Consider the following 27,538-nt stretch of genomic DNA (forward strand, 5'->3'; position numbering starts at 1 on the left):
GCGGGTTGACTATTAATAACCAATTTAATTCAAAAACTGCATCTCCTCTTTTCAACCAAACAGAAGGCAGCTGACCTGATGAAATGCTGAGGACCAGGTACTTGGCAAAGACATCAGTGGAGATACTCAGCCAAGGGTCCAGCCAGCCCAGCCAATGTAGTTCAGCTCTCAGTTGATACAGCAGTATATGTGAATGCAGCTAGGACATTTTCATCTACAGCTGCCCTTCTTTCAAGGGCCACATCCTATTCTGTTCCATCCCGTATACCCTACTTTGTGGGTAAGAGACCACAAGAAAATAGAGCCTGGTCTGAGAAGCAAAGCAGTGATGCACTGGCTTCACTCTTCTGTGGTGCCATCGATGATGCTCTTGAAGGAGAACGGAGAAAATTTGTACCCAGCTCCAACGTAGAACTTGTTTTGGAACTCCACCCTGGGATGAGCAGAGAGGGGTGTCAGTGCTGCCCGCAGGCAGGACCTACGGCCAGCCGAGAGGCCAAAATATGACACCCATGGGAAAAGGGAGACCATAACAGATGGTGGCCTCTGAGATGAGAATATAGGCTCCTTCTGGAGCCAGCAGTGAGACATAGGCAGCCCAGGGAATGACCCAGCATCCATCAGCTTTGACTTTCCATCATTCAGCCTGGAAACACTCCTTGTGAGGCCAGTTGGCAGGACCTTGCTTGCCCACTAAACTGCTTCTAGCAGCTCTGACAGCTGGGATAACTGCCTGCTGGTTGCACACTCTGGTGGGAGACAGACATCTTCCCTTCCATGCACAATGACAAGCAACTGCACCATAGTTTGGCTTGGCAGCATTTGCGGTGGGACGTCACATGGTGAAAAAAGGCCACAGCTTGGGTGCTCAGGCAGGATGCCAAGTTATGGTGGTGTGAGGGGTGATTTGTTACCTTGGTCTTGTTTTACATACTAGCCCAATGGTGTGTCTGCACCACTCTCCTGGCCATGACTGATGTCTAGTTAAGGCAGACACAAGCTAACTTGAAACTGGTTGGCCACAAAGCCAAAAACAGTCTGGAGCTCAATCTGGGCTAATGGCACAAGTGCTGACCCAGGTTTTCAGCAGGTTTTGCAGTCCCAGCTGAACTCTTGCTGCCGTAGGTAGTCCCCAGCTGTCTTGTTTGATGATAACCCTGGGTGGGATACACAACCAGTGGTGTGGCTGTGGTGCCTTCAGGCGTTATCATGGAGGTCAAGGTGGCCTCAGTGGCTCTGCGTGTTTACTGGAGCAGAACTGCAGGTTGCCATTTACCACACACAGCAACAGCCATCACAGGCTCAGGAAGAGAGGTAGGTTGCTCCAGGGAGCAGCTCAGAGATGGAGCAGGGAGCTCTGACCTCCCTTTGGAGAAGCCTCCCTTGCCTCATTTGCCAAGGGGGACTGATGTCCTAATGCATAGGTACTAGCGCAGCGTGTCTAACACAGCTAGTGTGACCACCTGTTTCCACAGCTTGATCCCTCCCAAAGATTGCTCCAGGAAAAGCTCCAAAAGACCACACCACCTACCAGTGCAGACGCAAGGCGTGCAGAAAGGCTGAGAGCCCCTCCATGACGAGCAAGATGGCTACCGTCAGCACTGCAAACGCCGCAAAGATAATGAAGATGATGATGAGGCCTGCCCAGCTGCTGTTGTTGAACCCATTGTGCATCACCATGGTCCAAAGGACCTCTGACAGTTCTGCAAAAGGAAATAAAGGGAAAACAGTGCTGAGCAACAGCTGTGGACAGACACAGCGCTCAGTCTGGGAGCTCACCCACTTTTCCCAGTTAGATGATTTGGATAAGATGTACATGACAGTAATCATGTACATGACAGTGAAATGTACATAACAGTAATCATGTATGGCCACCCTGCCTCTCCATGATGACTGGGGAAGGGAATTGGATGCAGATTGTTTTCCATTGCTTCTCTTCACTGTGTTAGAAGCTGATGGTGCGGTTTCAGCTTGGCTTTGCATCACAAGTCCACGCAAGCACACTACCAAGAGTGCTGCTACACTGGCATGACACAGTCATCAGTTTAATTTGCACCTCTTTAACGTGGCAGATAGGCAGTATGTAGAGCCTTCTAAAACTGCCTGCTGCTAAATCCCAGTGAACACGATTGATTGACATAGCCAATACATGTGTACATTAGGTTACTGTATGATTGATGTAGCTGTACTGATTGATGGTAGCTAAGACCCACAGGAGACATGTAATTCCCATTTGTTCACCAAACTACCTCTCTTAAGGTGTCATGGAGAAGTTGCAGTGGGAAAAAAAAAAGGACAATTGCTTGGTCCCATCCAAGGCAGGACATATTAGTGTTTAGGTTGCTTGCACGCTCCTAAAGACTTTATTTCCTGCACAGCTTTATGTCAACATTCACAGCACTGGTATATCTGACATGTCCTGTCAGCTCAATAACATGTTCCCAACTTAACTATCCCAGTCACCTCGCATAGATTCAGGACTGAGCAATTTTCCTCTTGTGATACAGGCAAAGCAAGGACATAGCCCAGCTCTTCTCCATCCAGATACTTCATCCACGAGTTCAGCCTTCCATTTTGCCAGTCATTGGCCCTTGAGCCATATTCAGATTCAATGACCTGTTATTTTAGGTAACAACAGATGCAAGAGATCCCTTGCAACTGCTGCCCTCCAGAAAAATACTCCTGTTAATGCCAGTTTGTAAGGCTGCAAAGGAATATGGTGGTTTTCCAGGAAGAATTCTGACATAACACATAGGACTGCCCTTAGCTAAGCTTTTTAGTTGGTCGGTTTTATTTTATTTAGATACCTGTCCTCCACGTAAAGCTAATGTGTGTTAGCTTCCACTCAACTCCTACCAAGCTCATTTCTGTGCCAAGTACAGCTCACCTCTGTCAATTCATGGCATGCCCCCTCCTTTTTTTTTCCTTTTTTGTGTGCCCAATTCTTTAGGGTGGGCACAACTCCTAGCCAGAGGCAGCACAGCAATATTAATAAAAAAACAGTTCATAAAAAATAGAATTGTTGAAAATCTGAAGTTCCAGCCTAAGGCAATTTCTAGTATTTAGGCTTTTGTTTTTGTCTCAAATCAAGAAAAAAGACATTGAAATGCTGTACATTTCTCATGGAATGTGAGGTTCTACTAAATCTTGCTGGGAAAAATCCCAGTGAAAATGACAAATTCCAGGAGTTCTTGAACCAAAGCTTTTCTTTCTAGTTTGCTGAACCAAACACCTTTCAAGTCATTTTGACACTCATCTGCATACCCTAAGGCTATAGAAATTGCCTCTTGGGAAATGAAGCTACAGTTCCCATACTTTCTTTAGTTCTATGGACTGGACTATCCATTTGGACTGCACCTCCCACCATGCCACACACCATGAGGACTATTCCAGAGAGGTGGCTAGAGAGCAGCGTGGAAAAGGGGCTCCAGCCAGTAAATGCACTCAGGAGCTGCCTGATATATAGCTGTCAGGGATCACCAATGAAAAGCAAGATGGCCACCATGAAACACTTGGATTGATCTGACCTGAAGCAAAACATTCTGAGTCACAAACATCCACACAAAGAAATTTGATTTCATGGGGAAATTCAGAGCAATAATCAAACACTAGTAGAAGCATCAATCAGCATGGAGTTGCTGGTGAGGTAATTAACAAGTAGTCCATCACTCACGTGCATGGGCTAAGCTCAGTGCCCAGAGCCGCAAGTATGATGCTGTGTTGGAGATGCAGCCAAGGCAGTATTCAATGGTATGGATAGCTTGGTGGACAAATGTGTCTCCAAAATTGAACTGAAACACCATAAAGCCAAACATGTTTTATCAGTTCTTCGATCAGGGCTTCCTGATTAACAGAGCAACACTCGACCAAAGGATCTTCATACTCCTCCCTTTTCCTTGATTTGTCCTGAGCTACACACAGATAGTTCCTGGATAAAAAGATTGCTTTGAAAATTCCCTGTTCTCTATGATCTTCCCATACATTCTCCCTGGAGACATACAATTCCAGTGAAAAGCAAATGTCCAGGAGCCAGCTCATATTCCAGTCTCACAATTTCAAATCTGGAATAAGATGGCGATCCAATTGTTACCAACCTTTTTGACTTCTTGTAGAGACAGAAATTCTTATATGAAATAGGGTTTTTTGGGCTACCTGCCTATTGGTATACACGTTTTCGGAGGTATCACTGAATAAGTATATCTTAGCTGAACAGTCAGCCATATCCACAGTCAATATTGTAGGTACTCCCAACTGCTACAAACACTTTTGTCACTTTTTTAAATGTGTTGCTGCATACTGCAGAAACCATTGGCAACATCTGCCAAAGGAAGACTTTTCTCCCTGGCCAACACTGCAGGCTGCCAACTTCTCAATACTCCTTTCCAATTTAAATTAAGTAAAACTCACTGACTCTTGGGGAAGGCTTGACCTTCTTTGGGTGCAATGGAACAAACCCTCCTGGGGAAACAAAAGCTTGAGGTTTGTAAGAATGCTTGCCCTTACCAGGCAAAACTAAAGGAAAAACTCAGAGGAATTCATTACATGAAAATTCAAAGCTTATTCCGCTTAGAAACGCAAACTTGCAACAGTGTGTCTTGGTATCTTGTTAAAGAGAAGGGCTGACAACTCTGCAAAAGCCTTCTGCTTGACTTTGTGTCTTCTGCTGTTGCGTCTGTCTCAATAATTTTCTGACCACATTTTCTTACCTCTTCATCATCATCCTCATGTCCTCCATGGCCACCACTGTGGTCTCCCTGGGAAGCTTTCTTGGAGTGATTGGTCTCTGGGGCATCTACCTCATTTTCACCTCCAAGGTTTCCTGAGATGGCTTGAGATTGAATCTTTCAGAAACAAAATGTTACAAGTCTTTTGTGTCATGCCACAGATTGATACCAAAATGAACAGACCATGGCACAGAACTCCATCAATAACCTCACAACGGGTAACACATGAAGGACTACATCATGAACGTGAGGACAATTTCAATAATAGTCAGTCATCACAGACCAGAGAAACTGAGTACTTCTGCTGAATGGCTTATACTACTTAAATATTTTCCCTCATAGAGAATTTTCCAATAACCCCAACTAATTTGAAGCTAGTTTCTAGTCTTACAATGCACCCTGTATACCCACCATGAGAAGATCCATCACTTTTGGCAAATGAAAAAACTGAGGCACGTTAAAGCTGATGATCTCAAATAGATGGGTGCAAATCAAAGGAATTAGCATCAAGTAAAAGGGAAATGGAGCCTGAAAGGATCAGGTGACATGATAAAGGTCACACAACTCGTGGGATGCAGACAGAAGTACAATTAAGACCTCTTGATTCATTTTAAATTGACAAAAACCTCATGACAACCCATCTTCTCTCTGTAATCATTCTTTACAGAGCTTTTCTAGAGGTCTGAACAACTTGATCTGAGCCTTACTCCAGAAATGACAGCACAGCATAAGAATAGTCCTACATTATATGCCTGTAACAGTCGAATTATACAGCATAACCAAATACGTATCTCACAGCTTCTGTCAGGTTTTGTCCTGTCACTCTTTATAGCTTCCAGCAGGTTTCATTGGCAAGGTCTTATGGTAACATATTATTTCCTATTACAGCAGTAATCATTGTCACACCCACTTTATCTTTGCTTTACCTGAATGTCAGCACAGAGAACAGACTTTGTCGCAAACATATAAATCTGGGTAAATGTAAGATGTGATCAGACAGCTAACATATGAAAATTAGGAACAGAAATACAGGGGCATAATAGGAGGTGGGGAAAAGCTGTCAGATGCTACTAGCATAAAAGCAGGAGATGGAGTCAGCCATGTCAAGCTTTCATCCAAATCCCAGAAGAATGACAAAATAAGAAATTACAGCACAGAGGCAGGGCTGCAAAGGTCTCCCAGGGACCTGGCTTTCAGTTATAGGTCAGAAGTGATTGGGTTGGAAAAGGTCACACAGCACAACCAGCATCTCTTTCTTCAAATGGAAACATCTGTGCCCTATAAAAGGTACTCCAGGCACTAACTCCAACTATAAAGAGAAGTAAATCCTGACAGACAAGTAAAGTCCTGTTAGTGTTATAAAGGAGAGAATTAATGAACAACTGAGAAACTGCAGCTGCTGCAGTTACGTGCTGAAGAGCTGGGCAAACCACAGAGCCTGTGGGAAGGAGAACTCCGTGAAGGATATCGCTTAGAGAAGAAAGCACTGCTAGAAAGCAGGCAACAGCTTTTAAATCAAGCCTCTCCTCCAAGCAGTATTACCTTTCCAAGATAGCAGGTGTCCCATTCCTACAGAGCAGCCACCCAGTGGCTAGTGGTGGTTGTGGACTGACAACTGAGTTCTTTGCCCTGTCTTGGCTTTACCAGCACTTCAGTCTTTCTAAACCTTCTCTGGATTTCGATACAACGCTTGAAGGAGCTTGGAGTCAGCTTAAGCCCTTTCCTAACAAATAGGGTATAGCCTTGAGAGCAAAGCTCCTGCTTCCCATTTAGATGGTTCAGCCAAATGTCCATACACATGGTCTTGGCGCATGTACCATAAAGTACAGTTTGAAACTACCGGAGAAACTCTGACATCAGAGAAAAGCAGAAATCGCTGCAATCAGTTTTTGGGGTCTCTCTCCTCAGCTTTGCCTTTGCTGTACAGAATTGCCCTTGCCTGATCCACATCCCTTACCATGCGCTGTGCTTTCTGGTGGTTGGCTCGGAGGATGAAAGGTTTAATTAGGAGCATCCAGGGAACAGCAATCAGAGCAAAGATGACCAAGAAACTCTGGACTTCTTTCTAAAATACAAAACAACAAGAATGGCAAATAGTTACTTTACTTCCTTTAGCCAACTACATTTATGGTTAGAAACCCGATGCCATAAAATGGAAAATTTTCTTACACAACATATACACTCCCTGTATTGGTTGGGTCTCCTCTGCTTGTAAGGACGTGAAAATAAATGTATACTGCTTAAGGCTCCAGAAAGCACTGCCAAATAGAGATGGCTGGAGACTCATAAATGAAAGGCTTTCATGTTGGAAACAGTTAATTTGCCAAAAGCCAACGTTACTGACTTGAACCTGGGTCTCCAGTGTCCCAAGTGAATGTCCTAACTACTGGGTGAGCCAGTCAGTCTGCCTTGCTTTGGTCAGAGCAGAAATGTTGCAGTAAGAGCCAAGTCATTCAAGCCTTCCCTTGGAAAACAGGGAATTCAGGATTTGCTCTATATTTGCGATTCCAGAAGGGTAAGGAATTCCCATAGCTTAGGTCTGATAACACATTGCCCCCACAATATAAGGTGTTCTTGTTGCAATATGCTAGCCCTATTGCTGTCCTAACATAACTGTTTGTACTTTAAGAAAAACAAAAAAAAACAAATAAACAAACAAACAAAAAACAAACAAAGAAAACCCCAAACTACAACTTCTGCATTTTTTTAAAGCTGGATCAGATCTCTGATCATCTTATGGTTGATGTCATACAATCTTTGCATTCAGACTACTCAGGTGGATGGTACAGACAGTTACTGGTAGGGTAGGGGGTTAGGAATATGAGAAAAAAAAAAACATCTTGGAAAGACTGGGTTGTTACAGAGCAAAACCTTTTCTAATGACTTTTTGAAGGCTGGGAAAACTGTGTTTTCCTGAACTTCACTGCAGCCTTAATGCATGGAACTGATCAGGGCTCTCTACTAACTCTGACTCACCAGCAGTCCTAAAACTGAGCTCACATTGAAGTGCCAGAGAGTGCAACTGTATAGATGTAGATGCATACATGTGGCTGGAGGTAGCATTTGCTTGCAGATTCTTCATTGGTGCTACTGATATAAAATCAAGCAAGAAAAAAAAAAAAAAATCCATGTTCCGGGCAAATAAACAGACATAACTTTAAAAGAAATTTTCTCTTAGGGGAGACTTTTTTGCTTTATTATTTTTTTACGTGAACTCCCCAAAGGAGATGTTTCTGACAAAAAGTTGCCAGAAGCTCCTCTACCTACTTCTATTTTTTAGCAGAAAATATAAAGTTTTCAAATTTTCCAAAGAAGAAATAAGACAATTTCAAGGAAAGGAGAGGCTTGCTTTTTCTCTAGCACCATGCCGAGACTCCAGGACAGCACATCTGCAGTACCCAGTTTTGCATCACTAGTCACCCTTCTTTCCTTTTTTCCCCAAAGGTATGTTAAATTGTATTAACATTCTTGTGAGGACAACATTAAGAATGAGGTTTCCTCTGCATCACTGATTGATAGCTTCTCTGTCCTACCTGTCTACAAGGCCAACACTAAAACTGGAAGAACAAACTTCTCTTATGTGACTGGCACTTGTGATTGAACTTCTGAGCCTGTTGCCCAACTATGCCCACTCCCCACAACACCTACTGCGAATCCAAAACCAGATACAGTGGATTCAAGTTGCTTGATCCATACCTGATGCAGATATAATGGAGCATTTGAAGTGTCACTGTAATTGAAGAGAAACATATTGATGAAGTGGATGAGGATGCTTGGTGCACTCTGGGATGAGTGGACATCAAAATGACACCATTTGAAAATAATCATGAAGACCAGGTAGCCAAAAAGAGAGACAATAAAAATCATCTCTGGAATGAACTGAAGGATAATGTTTATGTACTTCTTGAAGTAGCTGGAAAGAATCAGGAAAGAACTACAATTAATCCGCTAGGTATTAATACAAGGTTGCACCCAAGTATGTCAGTACTGTACACTACTTAGTCTTTGGAAAATAATGTAAGAAACATGCAACTGTCCCTAGCCAAGGAAGAAGTCTGTAATTTCAGTCTTTATCAATGAAAGCCATTATTTAAATACAAAAGCTTTGTCATACTGATTCTTTTCAGGTTTTTGTACTTGTCCCACCAGTATCTCAGCACCTCAGAAGATTACTACACTGAAATAAAAATCGATTTTCAAAAAATGGTTAATTTATGAAGTTAAGCATTATACATTGAGGAAGGTCAGAAGCAGGTGTCGAATCAGTTCTGTAGGGGAAGTCTGCCTCTCTGTCATCTGCAAACACTTTCTACCCCTGAAGGTCACTACACACCTTCCAGCTCTGGAGACCCTCTCCAGACAGTAGTGCCAGCCCCTCCACGCTATCACCATTCCTTATTTTTTGTTTGAAAATACAGAGGCAGAGATGAAGACATGCACACTCACAGATCCTGACCAAAGGCCCCCTAAGTCAGGTGGAATGCATGTATACACGCTGTGCAAGATTTCAGCGTGCTTTGAATTAGGCCAAAAGAGTTTGTCTTGAGAGACAAAAATTATCAATAGTGGGAGCTGCTATATATTTTTAATTTAGTGTACTTCAGTACTTTTGCAGAATCAAGAACGTAAGAGAGAAACCGAAAAAGAGAGTTGATCCAAGAGAACATCTGCAATGCGATGGCTGTCTTTCCAGCCTTCGGACTCAGCACTCTGTACCAACAGTGGTGTGAGTCAGTCAGCGTACGGGGCTTTTCTACTCACACCAGGTAAAGGACAAAATTCAAGTCATCGGTCTGAGATATGGGGCTTTCTCTGAATGAAGGAAACTAGTTTAATGATGAGGACTTGTGCGCTGCAGCAACACACTTGGTGAAACAAACTTACATGTGGTTGAAGAGACTGAGTACCACCCCAAAAATCATGTGCACAATCCCTATAACAACCGACATCTTCATTTTGTAGGAGTTCAGGAAAGTCAGCTTGTTTGATGCAACATTCCAGATCTTTGGGAAAAGGAGCAGAGACAGAAGAACAAGATTTTCAGGTGTTCGATCAATAATGGATTTATGGAAGTTGTTGCTTTGACACGACCAATTTACTCCTACCAGTTCTAGGAAGATGATAACAAATGGTGGAAATGTAGATGCTCCTTATAATACCTTTGACTCTGCCAAGCTTCTTATCTAAAAGGTATAAAGTATTATCCTCGTTTAACAGAGAAAATAACAGGGATTTAAAATGATGTAGTGACTTTGCTTCAGTCCTCTGTAAACCAATGCAAAGGCTGGTAGCAGAACCTCAATATTCTCAGTGTCATTCCTTGTACTTAGGCTGAATCATCTCTTTAGCAGAGGTGGAAAGGCATTAGAAAATCCCATCTGCTGCTATGGAAATTTGTTCCACCTTCACCAGAGAAGCACTGAGGGCAGAGCATCTTCAAACTTTTGTCTGAACAAAAAAAAAAAAGTCATTCCAAGTCTTTGGCCATGGAGATCAGATTATTGCCTGCCTCTCTGCAGTAACTCCTCAGTTGGGTTGGGACAGTAACTGTATGCTTTTTCTTGGTCCTGCCTTTTTTATGCTACAGAGCTTCAGGGTTGTTTCTCCTTTCTTCCAAAACTTCCTAGACGCTGAAGTCTTCTGACCACAGATATGGTAAATAAATACCTCTTTTCAGACACTAAGCATAGTACTTGAACAGAAAGGAGGAAAACAGGGTCATATGGAAGGAAAAACATTCACTTATGTGCCTTTGTCCGACATGCTTTGTCTCTTCTATGGCTATGAAAGAGACTGCCTAGCCTACTCAGCTCAGGGTGACTCTTACTTTTCCAAGATACACCTCAGGCATCCTGCCAGGACTTATAAAATGCAAAGAGCCATCCATCCTTCTGGGCAGATGGCAATTGTTTAGCCATTCCTCCTTCCCAGCCAGGGGTCCCAGCCTCTCGAGCAGGCAGCAGCCAGGGTGGCTAGCCTGAGTTAACCTAAATTACAGATGTGCTGGGGCAACATACAGAGAATTCAAATGCCTCTGACATGACTTCTTGAAGTGCACTACTTATGTCCTGGGCAGAGCTTTAGAGCGAGGTTTGTGAAAAACTTAGTACAAGGTCAATCTCTCTGCAAACCAGGGCAAGCCAGTGTTTCTTTGTGTGACCAACTGAAATGAGAGCACATCCATCAGAATAGAGATAAATTGGCTGATATAAAGATCGAGAAAGGAAAGCTTGATGTTAACAACTGCATTTCAATACATGATAAAGAGAGAGTGGCAAGAGAAGGGAAATATGACAAGAGAAGAAAATGTGGATCCGTTAACTAATACTGGCATTTACTTCATGCTTCATACAATAAACATAGAAGTTAGGACTTTGCCCTCAAACTTGTGAGGTAGCTCTGGAATGGGTTAAGTACTCAAGTAAGGAAACTGCAGTCTGGTGACAAAGCGGAGACTGCAGCACAAGACCACTCTCCAGCAAAATCAAAGTTCCTTCCTGCTTACCATTTTGCTGCTGCCTGTGCAAAACTGTCAGCAATATATATCCTTGATTGCTAAAGATCATGACGACTATGTAAAGAACAGGCAAGGAGCAAGAAATGAAGCCATGGCTTCAGGAAGGACAGCAGGGAGCTACCGATGTAGTTCATACGTAGAAACAGAATTGAAATACAGATTATCTTAGAGCACTTCAATTTCATTACCGGATCTATTCCAAATGGATATGGGTTTCCAGAGTAGACTCCTGGGACTGCTGGATCCAACTGCAGCACCGTATTGTCCAGAAGCACATCCTTACTACAAAAGAAAAGTGAAATTGCCTTTGCAGCTTAATCTCACCATATAAGCCTACGGTACATTTATGTGAGATGTGCTGAGGATTGCCACATCCTGTCACTGACTCCAGTCTTTCTGTGAACTGTTGTCCTGCACTTGTGTGCACATGTGTGTGTGTCTCTGTGCATGTGTATGTGACAGTCTCCACCACACTGATAATTGTCTATGCATCAGTCCCAGACACCTGCAGATTTTTATGCACATCAGTGCCTGAACAAACAGGCATGTTCCCGAGGACTCTACCTTTCCATTTCAATAGTGAGTTCTGCCTCTGTGTGTCAGACAAAACCTCTGATTCATTCATGACTGCATCCACAGCAGGGAGTTCTTCCCTTTCCCACACAGGGAGTCACCGTGTCTTTCTTTCAAAGCCTACGTGCTCCATTCGATGTGTTTTCACTTGTTTCCAACATTTAGCCACTTACTTCCAAGTGCTATTTTTAAACATGGGGATGATATGCCAGGAAGAGCCAAAGATGTTGAATGATTTGGAGAAGCAGTCATTGTAGATGAAGCCAGTGTACATGGAGAATATGCCCATGAGCAGGATCAGGTAGCGCCCACTGAAAAAGGTGTTCCAGATCTGCAGGGGAAGAAGGCAGTGCCAATGACCAAAGTACCTGCAGTCCCATCAAATGGTGGGCCTCAGCCAACAGGAGACATGATTGTACTGATTATGTACATACAATCACTCATAGGAAACTCCAGGTCCCTCGGGCCCATCCAGGTCTCTGTGTAGAAGTAGGCAGAATTACTTGCCAAATCTCTGCCTCGTGAGCATCTTCGAAGGATCTCCACTGAGCCTTTGGGAGTCTGGATGCCCCCTTTATCAAATGGGGGGGATATGCCTTTTTACTATGCCAATAGGGTGCACTAGTTCCCTGGTCCTCACCTCATTAGTGCTTTTCTGGGCCAGAAGGCTCTTCTCGTTAATGACCATCCAGAGTGCAAAGCCCAGCATGACAGCGCCATGACCACAATCCCCAAACATCACCGCAAACAAGAAGGGGAAGGTAATGATAGTGTATGGAGCTGCAGGAAGGAAAGGACAAGAAGCTCAGTTCCTCCTAAGCAAAAAGGCCTCAGCAGAGAAGCAGTCCACCACACCAGACCATTTCCCACAGCTGCTGTCCTTGAAGGCCTCCACGATCCCTCCCCTACTCACCAGGCAGTCATATCTAGTGCAGAACTAGCTTTATCATCAGAAAGATTGTCCAGTTGCATGACCTGCATCTTCCTTGCAATTTTAGCCTTCGTTTATTGTCTCACCGCAATAAACATTATGTGTAGACAATTGCATTCTGTTTCGCCACAGAATAATGTACTTGAAGTTTACTACCATGTTTCTCAGTCTTCTCAGCCTCAACAATCTGAGTTCATCCTATCCTTTCCCATGGGCCCCCATTTCTAGGTTTCTGTTTGTTCTCAGTGGTCTCTGAGGTTCTCTACCATTGTTTCACACTTTTCTCAGGTCCTTTTGGCCTTTTTTTGCCTCAGCACGATAAGCTCAACATATATGTGCCTTGTGAGCTTAGGTCATTTACTCAGAGCTGCTACCTCACCATTTGTTCCCCATCCTGTATTTGTGTAGTTCATTACTCCTGCCACAATCAATCACTGAAGACCAGCAGCCGAATTCTTGCGTGCGAAAATCCATGCCTATGCACCAAAGAGTATTGATTTTTACCAGCAGAATATATGGTTCAGATTTCTCAGTCAGCAATGAGTGCATGTTTTAGGATAGTGACAGAGCTCAAAGGCTTTACTTTAGCTCTAGCAAGCCAGGTGCAGGTAGCTGAGTATTTCTCACCTGGGTTCATCTCCCTGTAGTTGCCCACACCATATGCATCCACAATGTTCTGAAACCCAGCTGTGAACTTGTTGGTCCTGTTGAAGGTGGGTGGTGCCATCCTGGTGTGTATGGCGTTAAGGATAGGGGCGATAGTAGAGCCACTGCGCTCCTGCAAACACAAAGGACAGATGAAGTCAGGGTGGCTAGCAGAGAAGAATCAGTCCCACAGCACCACAGGCTGTCCAAACATGCATAGGCAGCAACATGAAAGCTGGGCTCGAGAGTGCTATATCTCAACCCTCTTTCTAATATCCAGATTTTTCCTTTTTCTGTGCTATTGATTTGTTCAGGGAAAGCTGCCAGCACTGCTGACTCGTGGGTCGATCACAAACCTGCTAAGATTTAACGCTGACCTTAAACTCCCTGAGGCCAAGTGATCATGTGACAACCTCAACTTTAACTAAAACAGAAAAGGGAGTCCAGTGTTATGATAACAGACAGAAGTCTGGACATATGCTCAACATATAAACAACGCAGTTTAGGCAAGAACTTCAGGGACCAAAACCATTGGTCTCTTACCATTCCCTGATGGAGAGCTCTTTTTATCCGGGCAGCATCAGCCACGGGGAACCAGATCTCCGCAATCACGCACTGCTGGGTGACATCAATGTTACAGCAATTCAGGATGTGGTAGATGGCCTTGATTTTCTTCACCTTGATCCGCCAGGACCACAAGTTGGCTGCGGCCTCATGCAGCAGTCGCTGGCGGTGGGACTCAGTTTGGGTTATCACCTGTAAGCACAGCACAGGCAGCGCTTGAGGTAGGAAGGTGTAGGTGGCATGATCTGCTCAACAGTTGTTTGGGGAAGGCAGGTGGAAGAGGGTTGCAGAAAGGGAACGATTCATATGAATGCATGATGTGTCCTGGAGGGCACTGTATCAGGTCTAGGCACAGGAGCACTTGACACCAGATGCACAGTGCTGTTTGCTAAGGACTCTCCCTCCGTGGCCTCAAGCCTTTGTAAGTGTAGCGGAGATCGTTGGGAGCTACTGAGATGTGGGATTGGCTCCCTACCTAGTTGCTTCCAGACTGGTCACATCTCACCATGCACTTCCACCCTGCCATCTCCTGTAGGTGGCTCTGTGCCATGAACCTGGGGCACATCACATCCACCAGTGTGCCTGCACCGCTAGAGCTACAGCCTATGGCCCTGGTGGGACTTCCATGCATCATGTGACCACCACAGTGCTGCTACATAAATGAGTGGTGGAGATAACATGTTAGGAAAATAACCTGTGTGGGTCTACAAGCACTGAAGCAGCCTAGCTGCCCATGATGCTCAGGAATGAAAGTCAGTTTGGAAGCAGACTTGCATGCAGGCTTGGCAGTCACAGGCATCCACAGAGGGTGTGAAAGCAGGGTGTCAACTGACAGATGGGCTACCTCAGGCAAACAGTGTGTCCATTCCCTCCTGCCTCCTGTCATGTGTGACAAAACAAAGGTCACAGGCAGGAGTCCCTCCAAAAGGTGTGAAGACCTAATGCAGTATATGGATATACAAGCTACTGAGCACCCATAGCAACTGAAAGTGTAATTTTCAGCGGTGTATTAAATGTTGGAGTAAAGAGGAGACTTGTACTTCCGTAACAGCAGTCTTGGCTTTCCATTGCTAGTGTGACAAGCTCCCCAGAGTTTCCTTGGTAAAGAAAACTTAATTTAAATATAAAATAAATATTTAGAGTCCTCTCTGAACCTAGTATACTGGTACTACTGTTGCGACTGATCAACTTTGTGAGCTGCTGAAGGAAACCATGCTGTAAGAGCTAGATGAAACCATTTTGGACAACATGCAATTTGGTTACAATACCTGTAGCCTGATGATGACCTTAGATCCCACCCTGTAGCCCTGTATCACAAGGTCTAAACCTCTAACCCTTGCATGACCAACAGCAGCAAGTATTTTCTGAGCCCCTCATATGGGAGCCTGTCCCCCAGCAGCTCCTGGGGGGGTTTAAATGGGCAGAGCAGAGCACAAGCACTGGCCTCCACAACTGGCAGGGGGACTGATCCTGGGCTGGTGGATTCATCCCCAGCCCCTGGCCAGCTCTGCACAGCCAGATCCCCAAACAAGCTTTGGATCTGGCCGTGGCCACAGGGTTTCAGACAGGACAAATGTCTGGGCAGGTCCCACTTAAGGCATTCAGACCTCAGTAAAGCCGCTGCCACTTACCGTGTTTAAATCCTCGATCCTTGTGTTGACTCCATCAAGCATTTCTCGGCGCTCGGTGGCAGACTCTGGACAGGGATAGACTGTGGCACGAAATCTAGCCTCAGTAAGAAAGAAGTAAGAAACACCATTTATTTGGCTGACTTTCTTCCTCTGGACTCTTCTCAGCTCAAAGGTGGAGAAACTGGACTTTATTCCTCACCTGGTAGTATACTCTTCTTATATTCTATAAAGTTGTGCCTGGTGTCCCAGAAAGGTCCAAAAAGGTACATCTATCTCTTCATGGGAAAAAGGATCCCTTTGCCTGTTCTAGCTGAAAAAGCACTCCCTGCCGCAGGTGCTACAAGGTACATGATGTTATACAGTGGTCAGCGCTAATATGTAGGTACCTTCCTTATGCCCACAAGCTGCTTGAACTGCAGAGCCACAAAACCCTCACCCTGGCAAAGGCAGCCCCCCTGACACACTGGCCGATAGATGTCCCTCTTGCACTGAGGCTGGGAAAACACCACGTCCCTCTCCTTGCACTACCCTCCCGCAGTCACTGGGGGAAGGCATCGGCTGAGCTACCGCTGCACAGCAAGCGAACACCCTTGGTGAGTGCGGGATCTGTAAGTAAACGACCCTGTTAAAAAAAAGACTTTATTTCCTGAATAAAACAAAAGAAGGATGACCGTACAGCCGGCTCTTGGCTTCTGGTCCATCTGTTTGGCTACACAGTTTGGGAGCAAGGAAAGGATGGGTGAAGTTTTTTAAACATCTAAGAGTGATATCTGTTATGTCAGCTTACATGTGGCCAGGCCAGTATAAATACTTTTATAAGCTTACCTCCAAGCTGTATTTGGAAGATTCAGCTGGTTTGTTTAATGTGGTGTAATAAGGAGTAATGTGGGCTCCTAATATGTGAGTGAAGGTCTTATCTCCATGCAGGTGTTGGATACTGCTTCATCCATGGTAGGCAATATGACCTTCTCTAGTACAGCTGCAAGTCATACTAGTGTAAAGGTGCTTAACACTAGTACAGCACACTGAGGTGTCTTAAAGCCCCTATATGAACCCAATAGAGCCAATTAGAAATAAATAAGCTCTATGTGTCTCTGAAAAGTATACAGCTACCTGTCCTGCCTGCAAAACAAGTCCCAGAGTATACTTCATGCACAAAGAGCAGGCACAAGGAGTTCCCACTGGGACCTTGCAGATCACAAGGTGCGCTGCTGCAAGGCACTGCGCCTACAGGCTTTAACTAACCTGAGGTGCTGCAGTAACTAAAATAGCAGAGAACCCTCCATTTTTTCCTGCTCTGCTTTTTCAGTGATATCTAGTGCTTGTGCCAGCCCTGCCACCTCAAGGGCATTATAAATGTCATCTTCCAATATTGCCCTAACAGGTCTGCAGGAAGAGAACACTCCTCTACAGAGTGGAGGTCTTCTGCCCACCTAAGGCAACACACTTCCATCATCCTGCAGTGGAGTTACACTGAAGGTTGCTGAAGGGCTGTCTTTGTGCATGTGAGATGAATTAAAAGAAGAAGTAACAGGGTCATAGGGGTCTATCCCTGTTGAAGAGACAAAACTGTGCATGCTCTGTGTACAGATAAGCAGCATGTTCTGGCTTTGTCTGAGCACAGAATATAATCACCACCTGCTCTCCAAAATCACTTCCATCACACACACGAGCGAGGACAGTTGCAGATTGAACAAAACACTCTGCAGTTTCCTAGAGATCAGCCCAGAGGTGTGTGTAATGACAGCACGCACTCTTCAGCTAAACTTCCCTTTCCAGAATTGAATCTCCTCACTCAACACCTGGTATTCGTTTCCAAAGGTTATTCACCCTACCTAATTATTTCCATTTTCTTATTCTTCACAGCTCTTAGTTCATCTTTAATAAGGATTTTTAATCAAACTTGAAAGCTTATTCCTCCATGCTGCACTGTTCCCCCGTTTCCAATAACGTTATTGCAGCAGTGTTGCTTTGATCTTTTAACAGCCATTTTGCATACTGAGTATCAGCTTTGCCCTAATGGCACAGACATCTCTGAAAGCTCCAGGAGAATTCAGCAGGGAATCCTTACATTGATAAACCCAGTTTAGTATTCACATTAGCACTGAGGCAGCCGCAAGAAAAGGAGAAAAAGAAAAATTCTTACATTTTCCTCCTCCCTGCTCCCTCTACACCTTTCACTAATAAACTTGTGCGTGGACTTAATGCTCATGAAATTGTCAGACTAATGTTACCAATTAGAGTCAAGCAGGGACTACAAGCGTAACCTGAGGCACACTGCTCTGCAAACAAATCTTAGCCTGCCTTGCAGGAGACTGGCTTACACCAGTCGCATGATTTTTGCAGGATATTTACTTGTCATGAATGATGACTTAGTGCTAAGCAGAAATGTCCTGCTGGGGCTGGAATGACACTGTCATCTGCTTTAGGTATAGTTAGCCCTGCCTTAAAGATGGACCAGACCAAACGTCTTGGCCTGTGTACCAGGGATGGCTGATGGCCCACAGAACACAAAAGCGGAGGTGTGGGACTACTATGTCTAAAAAACTGCGACTCAGCAAAACATCCGTATATCCGTGCATATTAGCAAGCAAAAAATTCAAAAGGGAGGAAGAAAAGACTTAAAGGATGGTTTCAAGTGTAGCCTGATTAGCTGGCAATAAACAAAAACCAGCGCACTAGCACTGCAAAAGACATCCTCTGAATTTGTCTTAAGTAGGTACGTTTTCCTTCAGTTACAAGAGGATGAGAGAAACCATTCTAAGTTCCTTTCTATGAACCTACCACCACATCAATGCCACTAGCTCATAACAACTTCGCATGTTGTGGCCCACCCTGCAGGGATCTGCTCACGTTTCCAGCACTGCCCGGCCCCACGCTCCCAGCTGTACCCCACAGCAGAAGGTTTTGCCTATGGTTTGGATGAGTCTGACTTCAATCAATAACGAAAATGCTGACAGGCATCGCATTGTCTGTTCTTTCACTCCCACCACAGAAAAAAAATATTGGGCTTTTGACTGCAAGAAATTTTAAATGCTCCAGGGGGGAAAAAATATCCTCCAAAATGAAGCACCTGAAACACTCAATGGGCAGCCCCAACCAGCTCTAAATGTATGGCCTGGCAGTTTGCAAGGACATTAGCACAGGGGAAAATGCAATGGGAAGTATTCACCACCAGCAGTAAGAAATGGGACGTAAGCAGGAAATCGTAATCCAGAAAGAGTATGAGACTCGCTGAAAGCTCAAAGACCACTGGCAGCAGCAGACTGATCCTGCACAGTGGGAATGGCAAAACTCTCCCCATGTCTGAGGTTCAGGATCAGAAACCAGTGACTGAGAGCTGGGAGTCTTCCCCCAGCTGTCCATGCTCCCATGTCTGCTTTATAGAAAGAGATGCCCACCTCAGGAGGGCTGAATTGCTCTCAGGATGAACATTGCCCTCCACTGCCTATAGAAGGCATCTTGGAGGGCCTCATTTCTAAGGCAGGAATTGCTAATAGTCCCCAAGGGTCTGTTGCTTCATGGGACTGAAATTAGTTCTCACAGCTGGATGAACTGATCTTCCTAGTTTTTTTCTGATTAAAGGCAGGATGCAAGGAAATACCTTCCCTGAGTGCACATGTCAGGTAAAAGCAACTGCTCATCCCCTCCCTGTGACCCTTCTGCAGTCTGCAGGCACTTGGCTGGCCCCACTTAGCCAAGGGGCTGGACCTGAAATGGATTCCATGACAGCAGATGGATCCCCTCATCAAATCTAATTTACACCACAACAAAGCCCATTGCTCATCAGTGTTATGAAAGAGTAACAAAATACTCAACCTGAATTATCTTTTCAAGATGCTTAACAGGGTGGAAACAAGTCAGGTTGTATGAAGCTTTCATTTCTCTCCTGGGCTCTGTCTCCGATTACACAGATATTGTTCAAAGGCCTTGGGAAAGGGTTGAATAAACTGCAGCATCATCTTTTTATGATGAAATGCAGAAAGGCTTGAGAGCAGGTGAAGGATTACCATGTTCCCAGTGCCCAAGTTAGGGCCCCTGATTTTCAGGGGAAAGATGCTGAGTATTTATTTAAAAACAGTCCCCTTTAAGATGTCCTAAGTTAAAAATCTAGCAACTGAAGCTCCCAAGATCTTTAAGTCACTTCACAAAATTTAGGACCTCAATTTCCAAATGCCAAGGTGACAGATATCTTTTATGATTGGGAGCAGCAGAGCTGAGGAGTGGAAGGGAGCTCAGTGGCAGAGCTGACAGACATAGAGCCGGAGATTAGATTGCCACCTCCAAATTCAGCCAGCCTGGGCTGACAGGTAAACACCTCTGTGGAAGTCACTGTGGCTTGTCCACAGGACTGTCTTACCCGTCACAAATCTTCTTGATTTTTTGTTTAAGCTGCTCTCCTTGATAGAAGATAATGAACACATTCTTCTTCACCTCTTCTCTCTGCAACACAATTCATGCAGAATTTAACGCACACAGAGCAAAGAGTCCAGTGTGGAAAAGATGGTGGGGGTTTTTTGGCAGCCTCTCCACTGGATTGTTCTTTTCCCCCAGCCCTAGTTTTCTGGCAGCAATGTTTTCCCTAGATGCTGCTTCAGGGACCAGGCACGGCCGGCAACTCTGGGTTATGGGGGAAGAAGCAATGTGGAGTGGAGAGGAAGGGGACTAGATGTCTGCCAGGACACAGGGCTCATCCCAGAGACACCGAAGGGAATTGACCCTCTGCGGCCAGCCCCAGGTGAGGACAGCCACAGCCCACCTCCCCACTGGTCCCCATAAGACAGCCACCCTGCTAGGGCTCACATACATCTTAACCAGGTAGGAAAAAGGAGCCGCTTGGATAATGGCAAAAGGGAAAAGCAATGTCAAAAAATTCTCCCATCCTCAAACTTTCTTGCCTTTCTTCTACAGGCCGCCTTCAGACACCCAGCTCTGGTGAGACAGCTGGTGCTGCGGTATGGCCAGGGCACCAGTTCAGCTCCTGCAGGTCACAGGCATGCATGAAGAGCAGCGTGAAGCAAAACCAGGTTGGTACCTACTGTCACAGGGTCCTCCAGGGGGGTGTCCATTTCAGTGTACCTCAGGTAGATGTTTCCCCTGCAGACTCGCCACAGTAAACGCTCAAAGGGTATCATCCTTTCCCTCTTTATTACCCCTGCTGTGAACCTGAGCAGAGTTAAAAGATAAATAAATTACAAGCCTATTCTCAGTCTTTTAGGACCTGTAATACACATGATTTTACAATCTCTCCTTTTCTAGCCCATGATAGCCAGAGCTCTGCTCCTACGGTAGGCACTTTAGGAAAGACTTCTGGTTCTTATCTCAATCTACTGACTTTATCCTGTTGTTCTTTCTTTTAAACTTTATAAGTCGTCCCCAGATCAACAGAAAAAGAAGGAAAGACAATTCTGTCTAGAAACGGGGGAACAGAAAGATGCTTAAAGTCACACAAACAGAGAGTGCCTGAATGAGAGAGGTAGGAGGTAGCAATTTTGAAGTGGTGGTTTAACTGTATTCCCTCCTGTTTTCCTTTTCCCAGAAAGTACCAGACTGCACCTTTGAAGTGCATCATGACATGCTGGTATACAGCCACCAGGGCAAGCCCTCTGCAGGCATAAGCTTTGCCCACAAAAGAGTCGAACGGGGCTTCAGAAATACCAGCATAAGCAGCTAAAAACACCAGCCTGGAAGAACACCATCAGTGAGTTTCACCATACCTGGCTGTTGTAGACACAAGGGAAAGCTGTTTGAGTCTATGCTGTCTACCAAATTTCTGTTAGCAATATACATGGTGGTGTTTCTGCTCCCCTATCTTACACCCTCAGTGCCACTTTCTGTTGCAGACAAAGCTCAGTGCAAGCAATTCCATGGCTTTTTGCTGTGGTTAGACATCCATCCCTGAAGACCAGGGGGATGCCTGAGTCCAGAAGCCACAGATGAGATGCTGTGAGATAGCAACTTTCAGTCAATACCTACTAAGCGGTCACTGGAATTGGTGGCCTGGAAGTAAAAGTCCATTTGTCCCACTGACCCGTGACCTGATCATAGTTTTGATGACAACTTCAAAGGACAGCTGCTCTCACATCTTCATTAAACAGCTACACTGAAGAGGTTGTTGAACAGCCTCTCCTAAGAAGCTGAAGGAAGTGTACCAGTGTCACAGCAATGCAGCGCAGGTGGGAAGCCTGGCCAAGCTGGGGGCCATCACCAATACACACCCCAGCTTGGCAGCGGCAGCAGCAGCAGTGCTTCTCAGCTCCAGCAGTCCAGATGTGTCTTCACTGAAGAAATCATCTGGCAGATTGGTTTCTGCCTGGAAAACATTAGTTTTAAAAAACTATTCAGCATTGCCAGTTTGAAACCTATTTTCACATTTTTCTCCTGACATTTTTTCCCCTAAAGGCAGCTTTCTACAGAGATTTAGACCAAAGGAAAAAAAAATGTAAACTATATCTTAGCAACTGAAAAGCATAAACGCCATTTTCAAAGACAGTTGGGAACCAAGTTCTTGAGCCCCAAAGTGCAAACATATCTTACTGGCTTGTGGTAAAGACCACTAGGTTTTGACTAAAAATCAATGACAGCAACACACACCAAACGAAAACGTAAGTATTTTTAGGAACCTTCCACATCTCTGTTGGAAGAGCAAAGAGGCCTCTCACCTCAAAGAAGTCCTGGGTTTTCTTCAGCAAATGTTTGAGCTCCATCAGCTCAAGGAAGTTCTGCTTCAGCGTTTGCTGGTTCTGGTTGGCTTCCAGCAGCTCAGCTTCAAGTTTCTCCAGCACTGTCTGTTTAGGGTCCAAGCACATCCAGAAAAAGTCTGAAGCAGACCAATGGCCCTTTACTAAACTGATACCAAATCTCAAACAGTAGATGGCTGGTTTTTTTTTTCAAGGGGGGATACAGAAATATTCAGTGAGCACTTCAATAAACAATGAGTTTGTAGGAAGATATTCATCAACATCAATGCCTCATTTTCCCATTGCCACTTTCCCTGCTGTGTGCTTTGTCCTTTTCTGGCATTAGATCTCTGACTCACCTGACCGAAGCACAGGCAAGTAAGTGGGTGTGTGGTGTAGGTGTCTCAGCCTGTCTTGGCACCTCTGTGGTTCCCCACAGGACGTCTCAGACCCCAGGTGACTGGCTGTCAGTCTGCTGACTACAAAAGCAGCCTACAACATGGCCATTAGCTAGTTCATTAGCTATAGTCCAAATATTAGTTGAGGATGTGGGTCCAGAAATACACCAAGCAACCATCTTGCTCATGAAGCTGAAGCCCTTGGAAAGCATAATTTTTCTTCCTGGTCACCTACATGTGCAACATTTAAAAATTACCCTGTCGGTAAATGTAGCTTCCAGCTGAGCTAGAATAAAGCAGCTTTTGCACATCCAAAAGCAAGGCATAAATATTTGTGCCAGGCCCCAATATTACTATATTACAACCATACTCCCACCAGGACAGACAACCCCCGGGTTTTTGTGCAGTGAAGCTAGTTCTAACACTAGCTTTCCTGGTTAATCACCAAAAACCTTCTAACTCTCTCCTACAGGATGGTGGGGGCATTCTGTGATAGTGATACCTTTTTGTTAATATGTGGGACGAGAGGGATGTTTCACAGGGGATGGTAAAAAGACTGGGCTCTTTTAGGAACATGCAGTAATACCAGCCTTAACCTGATTGCTGAGACTGTGAGCCTTGCCAGCCTCAGCTACCAAGTCCTTCCTTGCAGGGGAGGACTATACTGAGCACATTACACAGACATCCTGGTTCACACCCCCCTTCTCTCTCTCCTTGGCTCACTCCAAATTCTGTACCTCCATATCGATCATTTCCCGAGGCAGGGGGGTCTCTGGGTACTTTTCTAGTTTGACTATCTCAACATTGTCTTCCATCTCATTTTCCAGAAAACCTGCAAGGAGAGGACACAGAAGTCTCGATATAGAGTCATGCCTGCTGCATCATTCTGGTCAGCAGCTGCTGCTAAGCCCCCTGTCAGGACCGAGGCATCACATGAGGTGTGACAGGGGGCAGCGATAGACAAGGGCTGTCATCCCAGTGCATATGCACAACCATCAAGAACTGGACACCCAGCAGCCTCCTTTCTCAGTGAGGATGCTGTTTCTCCTGAAGTCATGGTAGCTGCTCCCACCTGGACAGCCCTCAGCCCTGGCACAAATATCCAGCGTGGCAGCCCCTCGCTTGGGGCAGCGAATAAGGCATGCAGCAAGCCCAGGTTTCTCTCCTCCGCTCTAGCAACGGCAAGTGCTCTCACGGTGCCTATGGTGGGTACTGGTGTTGTGGTGGGGGGAGCACAGAGCTCACAGGACACACGTCCATGGGATAGCAGGTGCCATGAGCTCTACTGCTTGGGTTTCAAGCATTTGTCTGCAGGCTGAAGCCTTTGGTCACATGAAGTTTATGCCAATGTCTGGTGTGCTGGTGTAAGAGTCAGGTTATCTGGATTAGCCTCCTGCTCAGCCCCAGATTTATCTTGTGATTTTATATAAGCTAATCAACCTCCTTTCAGTTCAGTTAACCATTTTCAAAACAGGGGCAACAATTTATTGCCCATATGGGGTGAAGTGGTAATTGGCTGACACATGCAAAACATTTCCAGGGGCTCAGATGAAAACATCACCATTTTGCCACTAGTTCTGCTCTACAGTGTGAGAGCACTTAACAAAGAAATAAGTCCCACACCACCAGTTGGCAGAAAGCCGACTGCATTTGACAAGTGTTTACTTACACAGGATCCTCTCCAAGGATTCGCACCTTCTCACTTCATTCACAAACTTTCTCTGGAAGCTGTTGACATTCACATTCAGCTAAAAACAGGAGGGAAAACAAGCCTGGGGCTGGAGGCTGCACACCGTCATGCTCATTTTTAACATCAGCAGAGAGTGAACGCCTTTGATGGGGAAAGCCAACATTGCTGCATCTTACAGACTCCCAGCAGCAGGGCAATACCATGGGTTTCTGTGCCACTAAGGATATTGTGGCCTTACACCAGGCTCATTTCCACCCAGCCCTGCTCTGACAGCAGGAGTCATAGATGGGGTCTCATGGAGAGCCCCCATTTTCTGGTGGTGGAAGGAATCATCCTAAGGTTGTGCAGAGGGTGTGCAGAGCACTGGATGTGCACTCAGGGATGGGTCAGGTCTCAGCATAGAGACTGGTTTTCAGATCATATTTGAGGAAGTCCTGCTCTCACCACCCTGCAGGTGCACACCTTCCCCAAGTGCTTTGAGGGAAGGACAAGCACACCCCAGGGTGCATCTCCCACAGCTCAGCCCATTGGGCAGGCACTACTCACATCTCTGAACTGGACCAGACCCAGCTCCCCGAGCTCAGCCACGCAGCAGTAGGCAGCCTCCACCTGCAGGAAGAGCTGCATCAGGCTCATCTCTTCGCTCCGGAAGACCGAGGCCATTTCACCTGCCCTCCTCCCACCTGGGCGTCTGTGGGGGCCTTGGTGGCAGCGGCACAGTCTTCCTTGCCCAGGGAGGCGCCAGAAGATGCCAAGCACTGCAGGAACATTGGGATCACTGAGTCAAGGTGCTGGAAGCTAACCCAAAGTTGCCCATCATGTCCTTCAAAAAGGTTTCTTCACCTCCTAAAAGCCTCCTTGAACCCATGTGAGGCTTCATCCCACCAGAGCAGTGATAGACACTAAGGTATGTGTGTGACTCAGAGAAAAAGAGAAGGCAGGGAAGCTACTGTTTCCCTAGGACAGATAATGAGTAAATACCCTGCCCTGTCCTCTGCTGGACCAAAGATGCTTCAGACCACTGCACTCAAGCCCTTTATTTGGGTTTTGGATGCTGAGCTCATGAAGGACTCAATTTCTCTTTGTCTTCCACAACACAGAGAAGCAAAATCATTAATTTCACCTTGCAATTAGGCAGGTGAAAGAGACCTGACTGGTTTTTATCACTCTCATTGGTAGCATGAACACAACGTTGCAGACACATCTGGAGCATGTTATATGGGAATGGGGAGAAGAGGAGACTATTTCATTTAAGTTAAAACAAACTTTGAAATTTAAAAAGCATTTTGTCTCCCTAAAGTATGGTTTTCAAAATGAGATACATGAAATATTACGCATTTCACAAGTGTTCCTTTTGTCTATATGCTTCTTAGTACTTACTTTGAGTAACCTGAACATATAAATTGCTTTTAGTTGTTCTTGCACAAAATTAACAGATTGGCACATACAAACACAGTAATTACTCTTTTCCAGAGAAAAACATGCAGGCAGATATATTTCTTGCATGAATTTTGTAGCAAGCCTACATTTTATAAATAGCAAAACAAAATCCCTTTATAACCTCACTTCTACTTGTCGACAGGCGAGGAAGTCAATTGCCCTTAACCTTTTCTTTCTCTACGAACCTTGTCTTGCAACACTTTTTCTGATGTGGATTCTAATAATATTCTTTATAACATATGAAAAAATTATCTTAAATGCGAGAGAAGCACTTTGCAAGACATTAAAGGCTTGTTTAACAGGAGCACCATAGTCACAAGTCTTTATTTGCTCAACTGTCCTGTGAGTTTTCCTTGTCTTACTCTCTGTACCCATTCACTAAATGATTTAAGACGTTGAAAATATATAACTAATAGCTTGTTAAAAGAAAAATACCATGTGCCAGCTCCAGTGGGCTGTGTAAGGATACAGTCTTTAAAGTTGGTTGGACACTTTTTAGCAAATGGTATTTTTCACAAGGAAAATGCACAAAAGCTGCAGGAGAGCCCCACTACTCAGTCAGAAATGTAAAAAAAATTCCCTAGCTCTGATTTTCAAAAGGTTTAAAAGATCATAATAATGTCCCATCTTAACTTCTTTAGACCGAAATGTGTGAAGAGACTATAATTTAAAAAGGTTTGTATTTCTAAACCTGCAGTTAACTTCCATAAAAAATGTCAAAACCTTAGAATTAAAAGAACAAAACTCAAATAAAATATTTGGAATTATCTTAGTTAAACTGCTTCAAAATCATCCAAATCCAGGGTTATATTTTTCCTTGGTAATCACTCAGTGAAAAACCCCAAAGGCTCAATTTCATCTTGATATGGAATGAGAGAAAAAATTAAAAATAAAAGGAGAAACCTCTTTCCAGACAGGAAACCTTTCTTAGCCCCGCTCTGAGGAAGGCAGCGTGTTCGCCCTTCATCCATTCCTGCAGATACAGGAGGTTTGCCCAAAGGCACCTGCTGCCAGCCATGCCTCTATCAACATCCCCCCCAATTTTTTGCTTTGGCAGAAGAACAGTTAATTGAGAAATCACTCACGCTTTCCCCAGTTGCTATTTTCCAGCAGTATTATACTGCATTAAAACACACCGGGTTTCGGGCAGGGTAAATCCCGGTGCTGTAAGTTGCTTTGGAGAAGGTGTTACTCAGGTTTACCTCTCAGCCACCGTGCTCCTTTCCGGCAGGCCCTTTCCCCAGGGAAGGGGCAAGCTCTCCCCTCGGCTGGCCAGGCGTCCGTCAGGCGACAACAGCGGAGCTGTGCTTTGGCACGGCTGCAGGCACCGCGCTGGACGAGGAGGGCAGCAAGTGAAGCACCCTGGCCAACCGTCCTGTCTCGAGCAGGGCACAGCAAATCTTTTCTTTTAAGGTTGGAACCGGTCTGGACCAGAGGAGGACAATCCTTTCTGTCCCAGAACAACCCTCGGGTGGTCTGGACCCAGTGCTCTCTGGCTGGGTCACAACCCCCGTATCAGGTCTGCGACAAGCACAGGACGTGTTGCGGCAGCACGCGGCTTGTTGAGACTAATAACAGATGGGGCATGCCGGCTCACACCGCCCCGGCCACCAGAAAACAAGCAAGAACCTTTGAAACCTGCTGTATGTGGAGAGCTATAAACCCATAAAAACTCATTTGAGAGCCCTGGATGGAGGATCAGTCGCCGGGGAGGTGGAAAACTTCTGCGCTGCTTCTCACTGGTT

General features: G+C 45.1%; 1 protein-coding gene across 1 annotated transcript; it reads right to left on the minus strand.

Moving 5' to 3' along the window:
- Positions 1–339: 339 nt before the first annotated feature.
- ATP6V0A4 (ATPase H+ transporting V0 subunit a4) lies at positions 340–27,185 on the minus strand. The gene is made up of 21 exons (XM_009956428.2): positions 26,996–27,185; positions 24,900–25,111; positions 24,333–24,411; positions 23,401–23,495; positions 22,248–22,373; positions 21,804–21,898; positions 20,625–20,751; positions 19,946–20,028; positions 15,586–15,679; positions 13,934–14,146; positions 13,373–13,523; positions 12,455–12,594; positions 11,988–12,145; positions 11,430–11,523; positions 9,609–9,727; positions 8,421–8,637; positions 6,682–6,789; positions 4,707–4,841; positions 3,674–3,791; positions 1,532–1,703; positions 340–433 (listed from the first exon to the last, which is right to left on the minus strand). Exons 2-21 carry the CDS (start codon positions 25,014–25,016, stop codon positions 340–342), a joined length of 2,535 nt encoding a protein of 844 aa, XP_009954730.2. The 5' UTR covers positions 25,017–25,111; positions 26,996–27,185.
- Between the last annotated feature and the right edge of the window lie 353 nt (positions 27,186–27,538).

This window comes from Leptosomus discolor, chromosome 1, assembly GCF_034619465.1.
Source record: "Leptosomus discolor isolate bLepDis1 chromosome 1, bLepDis1.hap2, whole genome shotgun sequence".
Lineage (NCBI taxonomy): Eukaryota > Metazoa > Chordata > Aves > Leptosomiformes > Leptosomidae > Leptosomus > Leptosomus discolor.